Source organism: Acipenser ruthenus, chromosome 3, assembly GCF_902713425.1.
Source record: "Acipenser ruthenus chromosome 3, fAciRut3.2 maternal haplotype, whole genome shotgun sequence".
Classification (NCBI taxonomy): Eukaryota; Metazoa; Chordata; class Actinopteri; order Acipenseriformes; family Acipenseridae; genus Acipenser; species Acipenser ruthenus.
The window spans coordinates 100,696,836-100,710,402 of record NC_081191.1 but is presented as its reverse complement, the minus strand read 5'-3'; the positions used below and the strand labels follow the sequence as shown (position 1 = coordinate 100,710,402).

At 40.5% G+C, this 13,567-nt stretch overlaps 1 protein-coding gene across 15 annotated transcripts in view; it reads left to right on the top strand.

Annotated features, from left to right (window-relative positions):
* Positions 1 to 13,567, top strand: part of LOC117435469 (sickle tail protein homolog) — a 221,321-nt gene that overhangs the window by 161,406 nt on the left and 46,348 nt on the right. For 14 of the 15 annotated variants that reach the window (XM_059019803.1, XM_059019802.1, XM_059019800.1 and 11 more), the window contains 3 exons: positions 54 to 249; positions 4,100 to 4,298; positions 7,138 to 7,231. In XM_059019803.1, coding sequence (XP_058875786.1) covers positions 54 to 249; positions 4,100 to 4,298; positions 7,138 to 7,231 — 489 coding nt within the window. Of the gene's footprint in view, positions 1 to 53; positions 250 to 4,099; positions 4,299 to 5,996; positions 6,265 to 7,137; positions 7,232 to 13,567 lie in introns of those variants that run through there. The other variant, XM_059019814.1, reaches the window with a different exon arrangement.

The following is a 13,567-nucleotide window of genomic DNA, read 5'->3' as shown; positions in this document are numbered from 1 at the left end:
TTGAGCTGTAGTGCTGTTAAGACTAAAACCTTCATTTTTCCCTCTCTCTCCAGATCATAAGCCCGAAGCACTCCCAAAGCCCGCAGCCTGGTCCTGGAGATCAGGCCGAGCATCAGCTGGTCGTCTCGGAGGAGTCGTTGGAAGTCATGTCTGAGGGAGAGGCCCCAACTGCTTTCACTAGGGGCAGTCGCTCAAGGGCAAGCCTCCCGGTGGTGAGGTCAACCAACCAGACAAAGGACAGATCACTAGGTACTGTGCATTTCATATTCCAATAATATCAGCCCATGGCTTTTTCTTTCACTTTCACCATGGGTGATAAGTCGTACATGATGCAGTATGAAGATCGCTTTTGTCCGGTTGCGTGCTCTATGCAGACCCTGTCAAATGATCCTGTGTGTGTTCGTTATTTTTACCCTTGGTTCAAGCTCCACCTAAGCAATAACGCTGAGAGACATTTGTTCGGTTTTGCAGGCATACATTTTAGTTCCCATGATACAGATACAACTATGACTACTAGAACTGCTAATGCTTTGTTTGAATGGTACATATTGTTTGATCTGGACATGTTAGTAATGAATCCTGTTTTATATACTGTAGAAGCATTTTCTTTATCTGAACTTAGTCAATTACAGTATGCATATGTAAGTGTTCATTTTCTCTTCTACCAATGCTCACCAAGGCTGAAGATTAGGGAATGCTACCATATACAATTAATTACAAGCTAGCTTCTGTATTCAAATTAAAGACAAGCGTTCACAAGTTCTGGCTCAGATTAGAGCACTAATGTTAACCATTGGCTTACAGTAAGTTTTATTTCTGTCTCTTTCTCCCAGACACACACACACACACACACACACACACACACACACACACGTCTCCTCTGCATAAATCTGCAAACACACCTAAAAACACGCAGTCCAAACAAGCCTTGGCCATCTTTATGCTTAACAAAATAAGTCATCCAAAAAAAACATTCATCATGAGTTTTTTGTTTCATTCAAGACCTATTAAAAGTGCCACATACATTGTTGATTGGCTGCATTGATGCATTTTGTTTCCTTGAGCCATCCACAAACTGGCAAGTCAAATCATAATTCTGAACGTCTAAATATATGTTAAGAAAAATATAGGGTTTCAGTATTCTGGCTCTTTATAAAGTAGGCACACTGACTAATTGATCTATTAAACCATTTTGGCCATTTTGTTTTAGATTTGTCTACTTTTGGAATGTAATTGTTTTGCACCTCTAGTACTACATTTTTAAAAAAACAGCCATCCTTTTTCTGTGGATGTTTTCTCTATTTTACTCCAGTCTACTTCTGTTAGTCTCTGTTTCATACTTTCATAGTTTGTTTTTCTAAAATTGTAAACCGTAGCTTTAGTAATTACTTTTGGGGTTTTAAAAATCTCTTCAAATGAGACCATGTTGTGGTCTGAGAAGCCAAACCATGCCAGCTGTTGGGTGGAGCACAGCTATTCAGTATTCTGTGTGATTTCTAATAAAGTCATAAAGACAAATAAGCAAGGGAGAGGTAACTTTTAATTGCAGTATAACTTTTTTTAAAAAGGGCAATTACATGTAACATGATATTTGTTTGAGAGAGGATTCTGAAGGCAGCAAAGCCATTGAGCAAGCCTCTGCTAGGTGTGCATGGGCTATTGTTACCGGCACAGGCTGGAATTTGGGTTGTGTTATCATGCGGAATGTTGTTACAGTATGCTGCTTTTAGTTTAACGGTATATCTGTTGGTTAAAAGAAGTACACTGCATGGATGTTCGTGTTACACATGGGCTGCTTTTACTCTCAGCTGACAGGGTTCTCCCCAGGAGGTTTCTATAGCAGCCATTAACACTTTCAACAGAACAAAATGTGTGTTTACATGTCAGATACGTTTTACATGGACCATATTACCTTAAATAATGAAACATACTTTTATTTAGTACAAATTTTAATAATAAAAAAAAAACCATTTATTAAATTTAGAAGTCAGTCTTTCAATTTCGAAGATTTTTGATTTTGTATGTGTTTTTGGCCTCATTCCACCTAATTCAGTGCTGTATAAAAGCCATTTCCATTTTTTCCCGTGTAACATCATACCCACGATAACGAAGTTTCTGTTTTTTTCGCACAGGCTCCCCAGCCTCCCCCTCCTGTCTTTCCTCTGATTTGTTTATTTTTGTTTGCTGTATCATATTGTTCCTTTTCACTTTCTATACATGTTTCATAATTTGCTTAGTTTTTTTTGGTTTGGTTATTTTCACGCTTGTTTCCGCTATTAAAAAAAAAGAAGTAATTTTAGTCTTCCACAAGCTGCAGTGTCTAAAATGATACCCCGCCCACCCCAACCAATGCGATTGGTTAGAAACGTTACCACGGTGTGAATGGAGTGGGTAGACGCATTCAATGCGTTTCAATGCTATAAAAAAAGAAACGGCTAGTGCGAAGGACTGAGGCTGCTGACAGTCTAATTTACACCTTTGCAATAATGCAATGACAGCTAATTATTCATGTGGGTGGCACCACCTAACCAGTCGGGCCGCAAGCCTGGCTAAAAAGGCCTGAGGAGAAGGCCTGAGCTTTGTGATTTGCATTTAGAGTAGGTGGCTTCTAATTCTCTTTCAGCCTATGTATTTATTTAAATGGGAATATAGGAGGCAATGTAAATTTGCTGTCTGTCTGGTAGGGAAATGTGGGATGGATTTCGCCTGAGCACCATATTGTGCTTGGTCAGTCATACAGTTGCCACAACCTAACATATTACATATGAGATGGTCCAGATTATATTCTACAGAAGATACTGTATGACCTTTAATGGAGAGCTGTGTTAATTTCCTTGAAATTAGGCTGTCCAAGTAATCCACAAGCATAACAATCCCCCCCCCCCCCCCCCGATACTAAGTGAGCTCTGAAGAATAATCCCCTTAGAAATGGTTACATAACCTCACAAACCAGCAAAGAAAATTTAAACAAGAAAATGGGTCAATGATTGTTACAAAATCTAATGGTGTGACTTTAAGGTGAATGAGTAAGACACTGCTAGAGAGAATGTGTTTTCAACAGTGGCAGCACTTGCTAAATATAAATAGGAACTGTTATCGAATTACTCCAGTTGTTTACAAGCAAGAATCACACAAAGTAACCAAGGATGCTATCAGGATTTGCTGTACTGTACATTTCAATCCAAAATTTCAATGTAGCTGACATTTCAACTTTAAATCCCCTTGATTTTAAAGAGTAAGCCATAGATCTGTGGCAGCAGATTCAAGTTTTAGAACAATTTGCTCAAAGGACAATAATGATACTGGGATATACTGTATTCTGAAGGTGGATTACAAATGTTATCAGTTCATCCTTAATCTGTTCAGGATCTTGGCGGCGGGTTTTCCTAGATTAGATATAGCTGGTGTCAATCACACAGAGTGGTTGTGTGTTTTGCTGTTGCTGCTTGTAAGTGAATCGCTCTGTTTTGTGGTGTAAAATGATAGCCTCTCGTAACTAGACAAATGTGTTTACAGTAAAAAAGTTATTGTGTATATGTGGGTGAGACAGGTGGGCTGAGGGTTCATCTGTTTTTGTAAAAACAAAAAACCATGAGAAAACACTGCTGACTGCTGTTACGCCACGAGAAGGCCATGTTACTGAAGTGTACACATTATTACAGGGAATTGTATCTCCTGATACTGGAACCATTTCATTCCCTGCGTTTTTATTTCTGTCATTAACTTTCCTGACCGAATTGACAGTTGGAACCATTTTTTTCTAAGAGGAATATTTCAAAAGCAAAAAGAAAAATACAAGAGACTTCCAAGACACTCATTTCTAGGGTCCATAAGACCAGCCACAAGGGTTTTTTAAAACAACTGTTTGAACCGGTCCTACAAGCAATTTAAGCAGTTTTAGTTTTTTCTTGTTTTCCTTTTTTAAAAAACTAGGCAAACGTTTTTACTTCAAAAATCAGGCTTATCATGTCACACCAGAAAATCCTAACGTCATGTACATTCTATAGGCCCATGATTCAGCACACTATGATAAGATAAAAGAATGCCTGGCCGTGTGTCGTTACACTAACCAATCAGTTGCCTTGTTCTTCTCTTGCAGGTGTGCTTTATCTGCAATATGGAGACGAAACCAAACAGATAAGGATGCCAAATGAAATAACGAGTGGGGACACAATCCGTGCCCTCTTTGTAAGTGCCTTCCCACAACAGCTCAACATGAAGATGTTGGAGTCTCCTAATGTAGCAGTATACATCAAGGATGATGCGCGGAAAATGTACTACGAACTTGGTGACGTAAGGTACGCGAGTACATTTTAAATTTTGGTTCTTTATGTACACAGAAGCCTTTTCTTTTCAGATTGATGATTATTCTGAATGACATGTGTCGGCAGAGGAAGAAACCTGTAAATAATTTGACCTCTCTTATGCATCTGTGCACATTCAAGGTTTTCTGCCTTGCCTAAATACTGGATCATTGCCAAATCTTCTTAAGCAAGCCCTGAGACTGCACTGTATTGATTGTATGAATTCCTTTTTTTTTTCTCGGGCTGTATTTATGTAAGGAATTGTTTACAGTCCAAGGGGTTAATTTTAAATAGCACTGTTCTTTGTAAATTATTAATTGGAGGTATGGCTTGTTTTTCCCATGATCATATTTATAGCTAACACAAGCCCAAGGGTGTAGGTGGTACACTTATCTTTTCTAACATGGACAAGTTCAGTGGCAATTATCTCCCCAGGGTAGGCTGGAGATGTCTGTCTTGTTTCACTGGATAATCCACCACTCGCTGCAGGCAACCCATGCAAAACCCATGTAGGCAGTGCATGAGAGACAGTTTAGCTCTGATTTAATTTGCTTTTGGAAAGCCTGAATATTTCAGGCTATTCGTTCATCTGTTAATTTGCTTAATAGGAGTTTGAAACCCTATTTTCTTACCTCCTACTACTGTAGCACTAGCAGCATTATCACTGGTCCCACTTTTCTTTAGTTGTTTAAGTTGCTGCTGCTGTCTTGTGCCCGGTCATTTACTGTGAGGGAGCTCAGTTTACTGCATTCAAGCTAACATGTAAATGAAGGCAAGCTAACATGTCTTCATTTACAAGAGCGTGGGGACAAGTGATAAGGGTTAGCACGCCTTATTAAAAGATTTACTTGGAAATAAAAATCATTGAGACCAGAGGCTGGTTTCAAGTCCTAGACACAAAAAGTAAAACAAACAACAAAACCAAAATACGAAGCAACGCAACCATTACAAATGCAAAGCAATCAAACTGAAATTAAACAAATAAACAAAACAAGTTTTGATCTTGCCATAGCCATAGCATTACCATAGTAACCTGTGAAGTCTGCTTTTGTCAACATTCACAGGCGGTTTGGCAGCCCAGATAGCATTGTATTACTCCAGCGGGAAATCGTTTCAGTTTCTGAAGTTCTGCCTCTGCTTGTGGCATTAGTTTATAGGAGAAGAAAAGGGGGTTTAAAATAGAACATTGTAATAATACAGTTTACCCCTATGAGAAGGAAAGACGTGCTTAGGGATCGTATGAACATGACGTGATATTTCTAATAAGAAATAAGCAGGGGCTACGTAGTTTTCTACAACAAACACATTTTTAAGAAATGTACAAGTATACCACCGTCTTCGTGTGAAATACTAATTTGCAAGGAGCTGTGAATTAAGAGACAATAGTCATTACTGCTGTATAGCATGAGCCTTTGCAAATCCCTTCTCAGTCTATTTATCTATTAAGTTTAAGCTTTTTTGAACTGGGACCAATATTTAATTGAAAGCATGGCCAAAAATACATTCTAGCAATCCTTGAAATGTGTTTATTATTTCAAATGGGTGTTTAACAATCTAGTGTATTTGTTTCCAGACTGGTGCGATTTCCCCGTGCTGTGCCAGTATGTGACGAAGGGGGAAAGGAAGTCTGTGTTTGATGTTGTGCTGAGGGTTGGGCTTCATGCACTGTGGCATGTTCTGGCTGGTTGGGTTTTCCTTGCTGTTGGTTAATATACGGTTAGTAAGAAGGGACCAGCCCTCTAATGCTTCAGTATACTTCACTTTTAAAAAATAAAAAAAGCTTCTGGCCGCACCTGGAATAACTGTACACTGCCGATCAGTTCCAGTCATTGACAGTAACATACAGTCCGATGGAAACACAGTGCAGCTGCAGCCTCCCCTTCAGCTGCTTTCTCCAAGGCTAGTCTCTGTTGTTAAAAAGATTTGTTGGGATACATCTAAACGTGCTTGTTATTAAAAGGTAAGCCCAGTCTGAGCATGTCTTGATACCTAACTGCAAGGTAAAACCCTACAGAGGTTCATTATTATTACATCTCAATGTTGACTTCTTGATTTGAAAGCTCTTTTTTTTAATTCGTTTTTATTTTTTATCTTATTATTTACAGATCTTCAAATGTTAGCATGATGTTTTATAATGATCAATCTGATTTCATTGTGTTTAAATGTGGCATTGTCTTAGTAGTTACCGTTGAAACAACCTTCTCCCCTTCAGGACTGTGAAGGAAATAAAACAGCAGGATATTTAATACCTAGTGCTTTTGTGGTTTTTATGTCTAATGGGGCTGCGGTACTGTTCACGTGCAGAGTACTGGTGTAAGTGCTGGTGTAAGAACTGCTACACCACCTTTTATATTTTAGTATCTAAATAAAGCCTCATTAGTTGTTTGCAACAAAAAAATCATTCAGTGACTCTTGTTTACCTTGAGTATTACAAAACTAAATCAAACCTTTTGTGAGGACACTGGAAGACTGCCAGCCTCTATATATATATATATATATATATACAAAAGTGCTTATGTCTGCTTTGGTGTTTGCCTTTCTATTTCCTGTGGCTGCGTTAGGTTTGATAACACTTCTGGAGCTGAGGATTACAATACTGCACAATACCTCCACACTGGCTCACAGCCATGTAGCACATTGCTAATCAGAGGTGGTTTTATAAATTGTTCTCGTTGAAGCTGGAGGTTTTCCCTGAATTCAAGTCATGCATTTTTGTGACACTTGACCTTTCCTCCTCCTTAATGCATGTGTCTGATTAGAAGTATAGGCTACCAAAAATGGCTCAAATCAAGCAGCTGTCCTCCTCTATAGTTATTGATGTCCTTGATTCCAGGAACATTACAGACCATTCCTGCCTGAAGGTTTACCACAAGGACCCTGCCCATGCGTTCAACCACAATCCCAGACCTGCAAACGGAGACGTGAGGGTGAGTACACCGGAGGCCTTCACTAATTACTAAGCAACTCTTCTATTTTACTGTTGGTAAAATATGATTTTCTTGCTGTTTTTTTCTTTTTTTCTTTTTGGTTTGACATTTCTTCTGGACTGCATTTATGTAAATGCTTCTTTTGTCCTATTTCCATTTGTGATTGTCTGTCTGCTTACTTTTCACAAACAAAGTCTTTCGTTTCATTGTTATGATATGTATAGTATAGTATCCTCTAGCCACCTGACTGGCCATAGGTTCAATTTCCATGAGACACGATTTCTTTAGTCCTGATAAGAAATGCCAACCTCATTGTTTTTATCTCGTTGTGATTCTGTCAAGCTGCAGCACCTTTCTGATTCTTAAATGAGTTTGCAATTCAAATGTCAGAACATCATCCTGGCCCCACAGATATATATGAGAATTCAGCTTTACCCAGCCACATTGACCACACTACTGTGTTCTCTTGTCAAGTGTTAAGCATTTGGTGAAACAAGCTTTATTTTTTGCGTTTTCCAGCTTTAATATACATTGTTCTATTTGACATTGTTAAGCCTTTCAAAATAAAACCAGTGCAAAATATATTGGGAGGTTCCATAGGCTTTGGTCAGACCCAAACACAATTCCAAACCATGTGTTTGCATTTTTCTTTTTTCCTTTCTTTTGATTTCTTTGGGGGAGAGGGATTCCTGTCAGCTGCAATCAGTGTATTTTGGAATTGTACCCTTTCTGCTCTGTACTCTGATCTTTGTGAAATCTACCGAAGTATTTAATGAGCATTTTCTTCCCTATAACAGCACAGCCTAGAAATCTTAGCAGAGTGCAAGCCAAGGCACCTGTTTGAGTTGCAGAATTGTTTTGATGTGGCTGGCAGAGAGAAAGGGAAGTTCTTCACAGAAGTAGAAAGGGGCTCTTACAGGTTTGGGAGTACACTACGATATCTGAAAATATATTCTTCAGAGCTCGAAGCTGCTGTATTTCCTTTACTGCTGCTAGAGAGCAGACAGTCTTTCATTTAGTTTTGATTTTAATAATAAAATGGTGCACTTGTGTAAAACAATTGGATTGAGAATTTAGGCTAATTAAAAAGTAACTTCTGAAAAATAGTCCATTGAACCTGGTATTCTGTGTTCCCTGGTTACATATTAACTTTATATTATGTAATTGCTTTCATTTAGACCTGGCACCAATGAGCTGTAGCTGTGCAGTAATGTTTGTAAATATCAAGAGCTAGCCTGATATAAATAAGTGGCCCTGTCAAGCAAACCACACATGGAAGCTCAATTTGTATACAGCAACCTTTTTACAGTGTGTGCTATGATTTTGAGCAGAAGAATAAAAAAAGTCCAACATAACCTTCATAGTTATGATATGTATGTAATGTGCCTAGGACAATACCTTTTAAAATAATGCATATACTACTGTTTAATACGGAAAAAAAACTGTTACAGGATTCATGGTGTTCCAAAGCTTTATAATTGAGTGTAAAGGACACTGCACACCAGATGCAATGCGACAAGGGAAAATGTGCTGCGGTGCGACAACATGAATAAAACCTGTACTTCTGAGAAGTATCTTTCACACCTCAGGCAACGCGGGGGCGACACCAGGATTGATCCTATATTTTGCAATTTCTTCTCATGACAGGTAGGGAATTGAGCAATCGGAGAGCAGCTTAGTGTCGGCCAGGGTGACGCAGTATCCAAAATGATGGGGGAGAAAATAATACTTGCCGTGGAAAAATACCCAGAACTTTATGACAAAGATAACTGCAATTATAAAGATACACAGGTGAAAGATAATATATACGGGTGTGCATTTTGAAGGAACTGGATCAGCTTGATATGTATGATTTATTGCCGTATATATGTTGAAATACCGTCAGAGAAGACACTCATAATTTCCACATCATGTTGATGAATATGTACCAGTCTTGATCATATTTCTGTCAGTAGCAATTTGCAATAGTTTTATAGCTCTGGCAGTTTTCCAATCTGTCGCATCGCATCTGTGTTGCTTCAGGTGTGTTTGGTCATGTCGCTGCAAAAATACACTCGATGAAAAAATGCATTGCGTCTGGTGTGTAGCGGCCTTTATATTTCTATGTGAATTCCAATAGAATTAACATTGTTCCTGCAATCTTTCCTCCCCCCTTTAAATTACGACCCAGAAACACAGAAATTGAGTTTTCCGCGCTGTCGCGCTGTTATTTTAATAAACACAAAAATAAATACAGCAAAACAAAACAAACACCTAACTCCGATTTGGAGCACTTACTACACAGGTAATTTCCCTGACTAACTTGAAGGACGGCTAAGCTGTTCACCTGGCACCACAGAACACAAACCAAACAGGTTTAACACAGCACTTACTATTAGGACTGCTCGGAAGCAGACGACCTTCCTTCTGCCTCCTTCTACTCAGCAGCCCTTAGCAGTCTAACCGCTTCTCTTAAATACCCTGCACCTGGTGCAGGGGATAATTGAATAATAAAACAATTAAACTAAACAATAAGACAATTAACAAAAACTGAATAAGCAGAAACAATCAAACAAAAAGGTGCATTCCGCACATGTTTCTCTCGCAGGGAGGTTTTAACCCCCTCCCTGCTGTCTCACACAACCCGCTGTCTTACATATCCCCCCCCTTGTCTTTTCAAGACACAGGCCATTCGACGGCCACCCACCCTCGAGTCCATAAATGTCCTTTTTCGCCCTCTTCCACGGGCGGACTTGAGGGTGGATCGGTCCATGTCCCGGCCCAGCCAGGTAAGGACCGCGCACCGGCGACGATGGACCCAAACGGTTTTTCAGGGGCGACCGGAACGACAACCGGGGCACTAGAGGCTGCAGCAGCAGGCAGAGGTCTGCAGCTGGGACCCAGTGCAGCGACATCCGGTCACCAAGGGGGAACAAAGCAGTGACCAGGGGGAGCGTAAGAGACGTCTGGGAGCAGCGCAGCGACGTCTTAGTGTCCGGGAGGAGCGGAGCAGGGGACCAGGTGGAGAACTGTGACCGATTCTGCCGACTCCTGGGCTCTAGGTCAAGTGAAGGGAGGTCCAGGCCAACCGACAGGGTGTCCAGGAGCAAGGGGCGAGGGAGTGGACGCAGCGACGCCGGACTGGACCGTAGGGGTGGTGGTCGGGGCTGTGGTGGAGGTATGCTCTTCACCTCCTCCCCTCTGGGCTCCGGAAGCGGCGACTCCTCCCCTCTGGGCTCCGGAAGTGGCGGCTTCTCCCCTCTGGGCTCCGGAAGCGGCGGCTCCTCCCCTCTGGGCTCCGGAAGCGGCGGCTCCTCCCCTCTGGGCTCCGGAAGCGGCGGCTCCTCCCCTCTGGGCTCCGGAAGCGGCGGCTCCTCCCCTCTGGGCTCCGGAAACGGCGGCTCCTCCCCTCTGGGCTCCGGAAACGGCGGCTCTTCCCCTCTGGGCTCCGGAAGCGGCGGTAGCAGCTCCTCCCTTTCTGGCTCGAGAGACTGCGGAGCTGCGTTAGCCTGCTCCCACTCCTGCAGCAACCGCTCCAACTCGGTTGGCTCCCGCTCCTTTCTCTCTGAGCAATGGCATTCCTAGTGATCTGCTCCACCAGGTACCACAAATCCATCTTCTGAGTCTTAGGGGTGCCCACACACTCTGCCATCATATGTAAAAGGATTGCTGCTCACACAGGTTTAAATTACGACCCAGAAACACAGAAATGGAGTTTTCCGCGCTGTCGCGCTATTATTTTAATAAACACAAAAATAAATACAGCAAAACAAAACAAACACCTAACTCCGATTTGGAGCACTTACTGCACAGGTAATTTCCCTGACTAACTTGAAGGACGGCTAAGCCGTTTACCTGGCACCACAGAACACAAACCAAACAGGTTTAACACAGCACTTACTATTAGGACTGCTCGGAAGCAGAGCACCTTCCTTCTGCCTCCTTCTACTCAGCAGCCCTTAGCAGTCTAACCGCTCCTCTTAAATACCCTGCACCTGGTGCAGGGGATAATTGAATAATAAAACAATTAAACTAAACAATAAGACAATTAACAAAAACTGCTTTGCTGCACCTGGCACAGGGTGCCTTGAATCTGTGTAGGGCACAATGAAATCGCAAGACTATCAAGGCATTCTGGAGCGAAACGTACTGCCCAGTGTCAGAAAGCTCTGTCTCAGTCGCAGGTCATGGGTCCTCCAACAGGATAATGACCCAAAACACACAGCTAAAAGCACCCAAGAATGGATAAGAACAAAACATTGGACTATTCTGAAGTGGCCTTCTATGAGTCCTGATCTGAATCCTATCGAACATCTATGGAAAGAGCTGAAACTTGCAGTCTAGAGAAGGCACCCATCAAACCTGAGACAGCTGGAGCAGTTTGCTCAGGAAGAGTGGGCCAAACTACCTGTTAACAGGTGCAGAAGTCTCATTGAGAGCTACAGAAAACGTTTGATTGCAGTGATTGCCTCTAAAGGTTGTGCAACAAAATATTAGGTTAGCGGTCCCATCATTTTTGTCCATGCCATTTTCATTTGTTTTATTATTTACAATATTCTGTTGAATAAAAAATCAAAAGCAAAGTCTTATTTCTATTAAATATGGAATAAACAATGGTGGATGCCAATTACTTTTGTCAGTTTCAAGTTATTTCAGAGAAAATTGTGCATTCTTCGTTTTTTGTGGAGGGGTACCAACAAATTTGAGCACGTCTGTATATATAATATATATATAATAATAGATGGGCTTCAGTGAGTTACAGGAAAATAATTTAAACTAGGGTTTCTGTGACGTCATAAATCTTCATATATATATATATATATATAATTTTTTTTTTTTTTTTTTTTTTTTACAATCTGGTTAAGCATCCCCGATCCACCCCCCAAAACACACAGATGGTTTTAAAGATCAAGATTACTAGAAACAAGGTTGTCCTAATGTTAGTGGCATTATGGGTATTTCTATCAAGAAATTTATGACGAACCCTAGTCTTCCAGCTGCCTTTCATTTGCCTTTATGTCTTCCCATTAAATGTTTTTTTTTTTTTATAATCCAATCCAGTCAAAATGCTGTGGATGAGTAGCTGTGTGATGGGCTGATGGTACGGTATGTGTTGTGTGTGGATTCTATTAATAAAGATGTGGTAACAATTGTAAAAGTCATCAGGGAGGAGGGTTATCATAAGAAACTTAAGAACCATCTGATCCTGTGACATGGTTTAAATCCCCTACAGGAAAGTAATCATAAACACATACCAGGAAATTGCAAAGGCTGATTGCTGGAATATGTATATGTGATGTATTTCCTTGAATCATTTGTTGGCCAGGGATAGGCCTCAGGCAGCTTGTCTTTACAAGCAAACAGTAAGAAGGTTCCAGGTTGTTGTGGTTTCTCAAGGGTTTGATCTAATTGGTCAGCAGTGGGTTGGAATTCATGTGATTTTTAGTTTTTTGCTTAAAAGATTAAAGCTGTTTTAAATGCATGGACTTGTATAGAGCCAGGAAGCAATCATTTAATACCAGGAAAGGAAAGTGGAAATATTATTGCAAATACAACATGCAAGTAAAATGTGGGGACATTCATGACAAATGTGGGGGGTGGGGACATATGACAGTCTTGGTTTATTCACATTGCTACTCTTAAGCATTTGTTGCACAATTAAAATTATCATGCCACAGCATTATAATGAGTAAAATAGTTTGAGCATAACCGTGACTGACCAACGTAATATCAAGGGAGAAATCGTAATATGTACATCTTGTAAAAGAAAGGAGACAGAATAGTAATAAGATGACAATGAAAGAAAAAGGAGGATTTCTACATGTTTAGCCGATAGGCTGTTATGAGATGTTACTTTAAAGTTTTGTCTAGAAGGGTGGTGGGAATGGGCTTAATCTTTAAAAGCACCATGGCTTGGGTGGGAATAGGTTCATGAATGCACCAGACTTAACCTTTTAAAGAAAATGTAAACAACCGTAATCTCAGCTTCAAACAGAAATTGCAGGTTTCGAATGCTGTCTGTTCCTTATCACAAATAGTTTGCACACTGTTGTTTTCTGGTAAAAGGGTCAAAATATGATGTGGTAATTCTGTTATTTAAGTGTGTTTGTAGACAAATTATATATGCTGGGGAAGCATAGCTTGATGTAGATACTAAACTGTAAACCTGGTTAAAATGCATGTTTATTGGTCGGAACAAAAGGATCCTGCGGAACCATGCCCTTTTCCCACTAATCCAGTCCAGGTGAGTGCAATACCAAGCCACTTTTATCTGATAAAACCTTCTTGCACTGCAGAACATTTTTACAAGGTGTTTCATGAAAGTCCAAAGGTCATTTGCTACACATTCCTTTATGG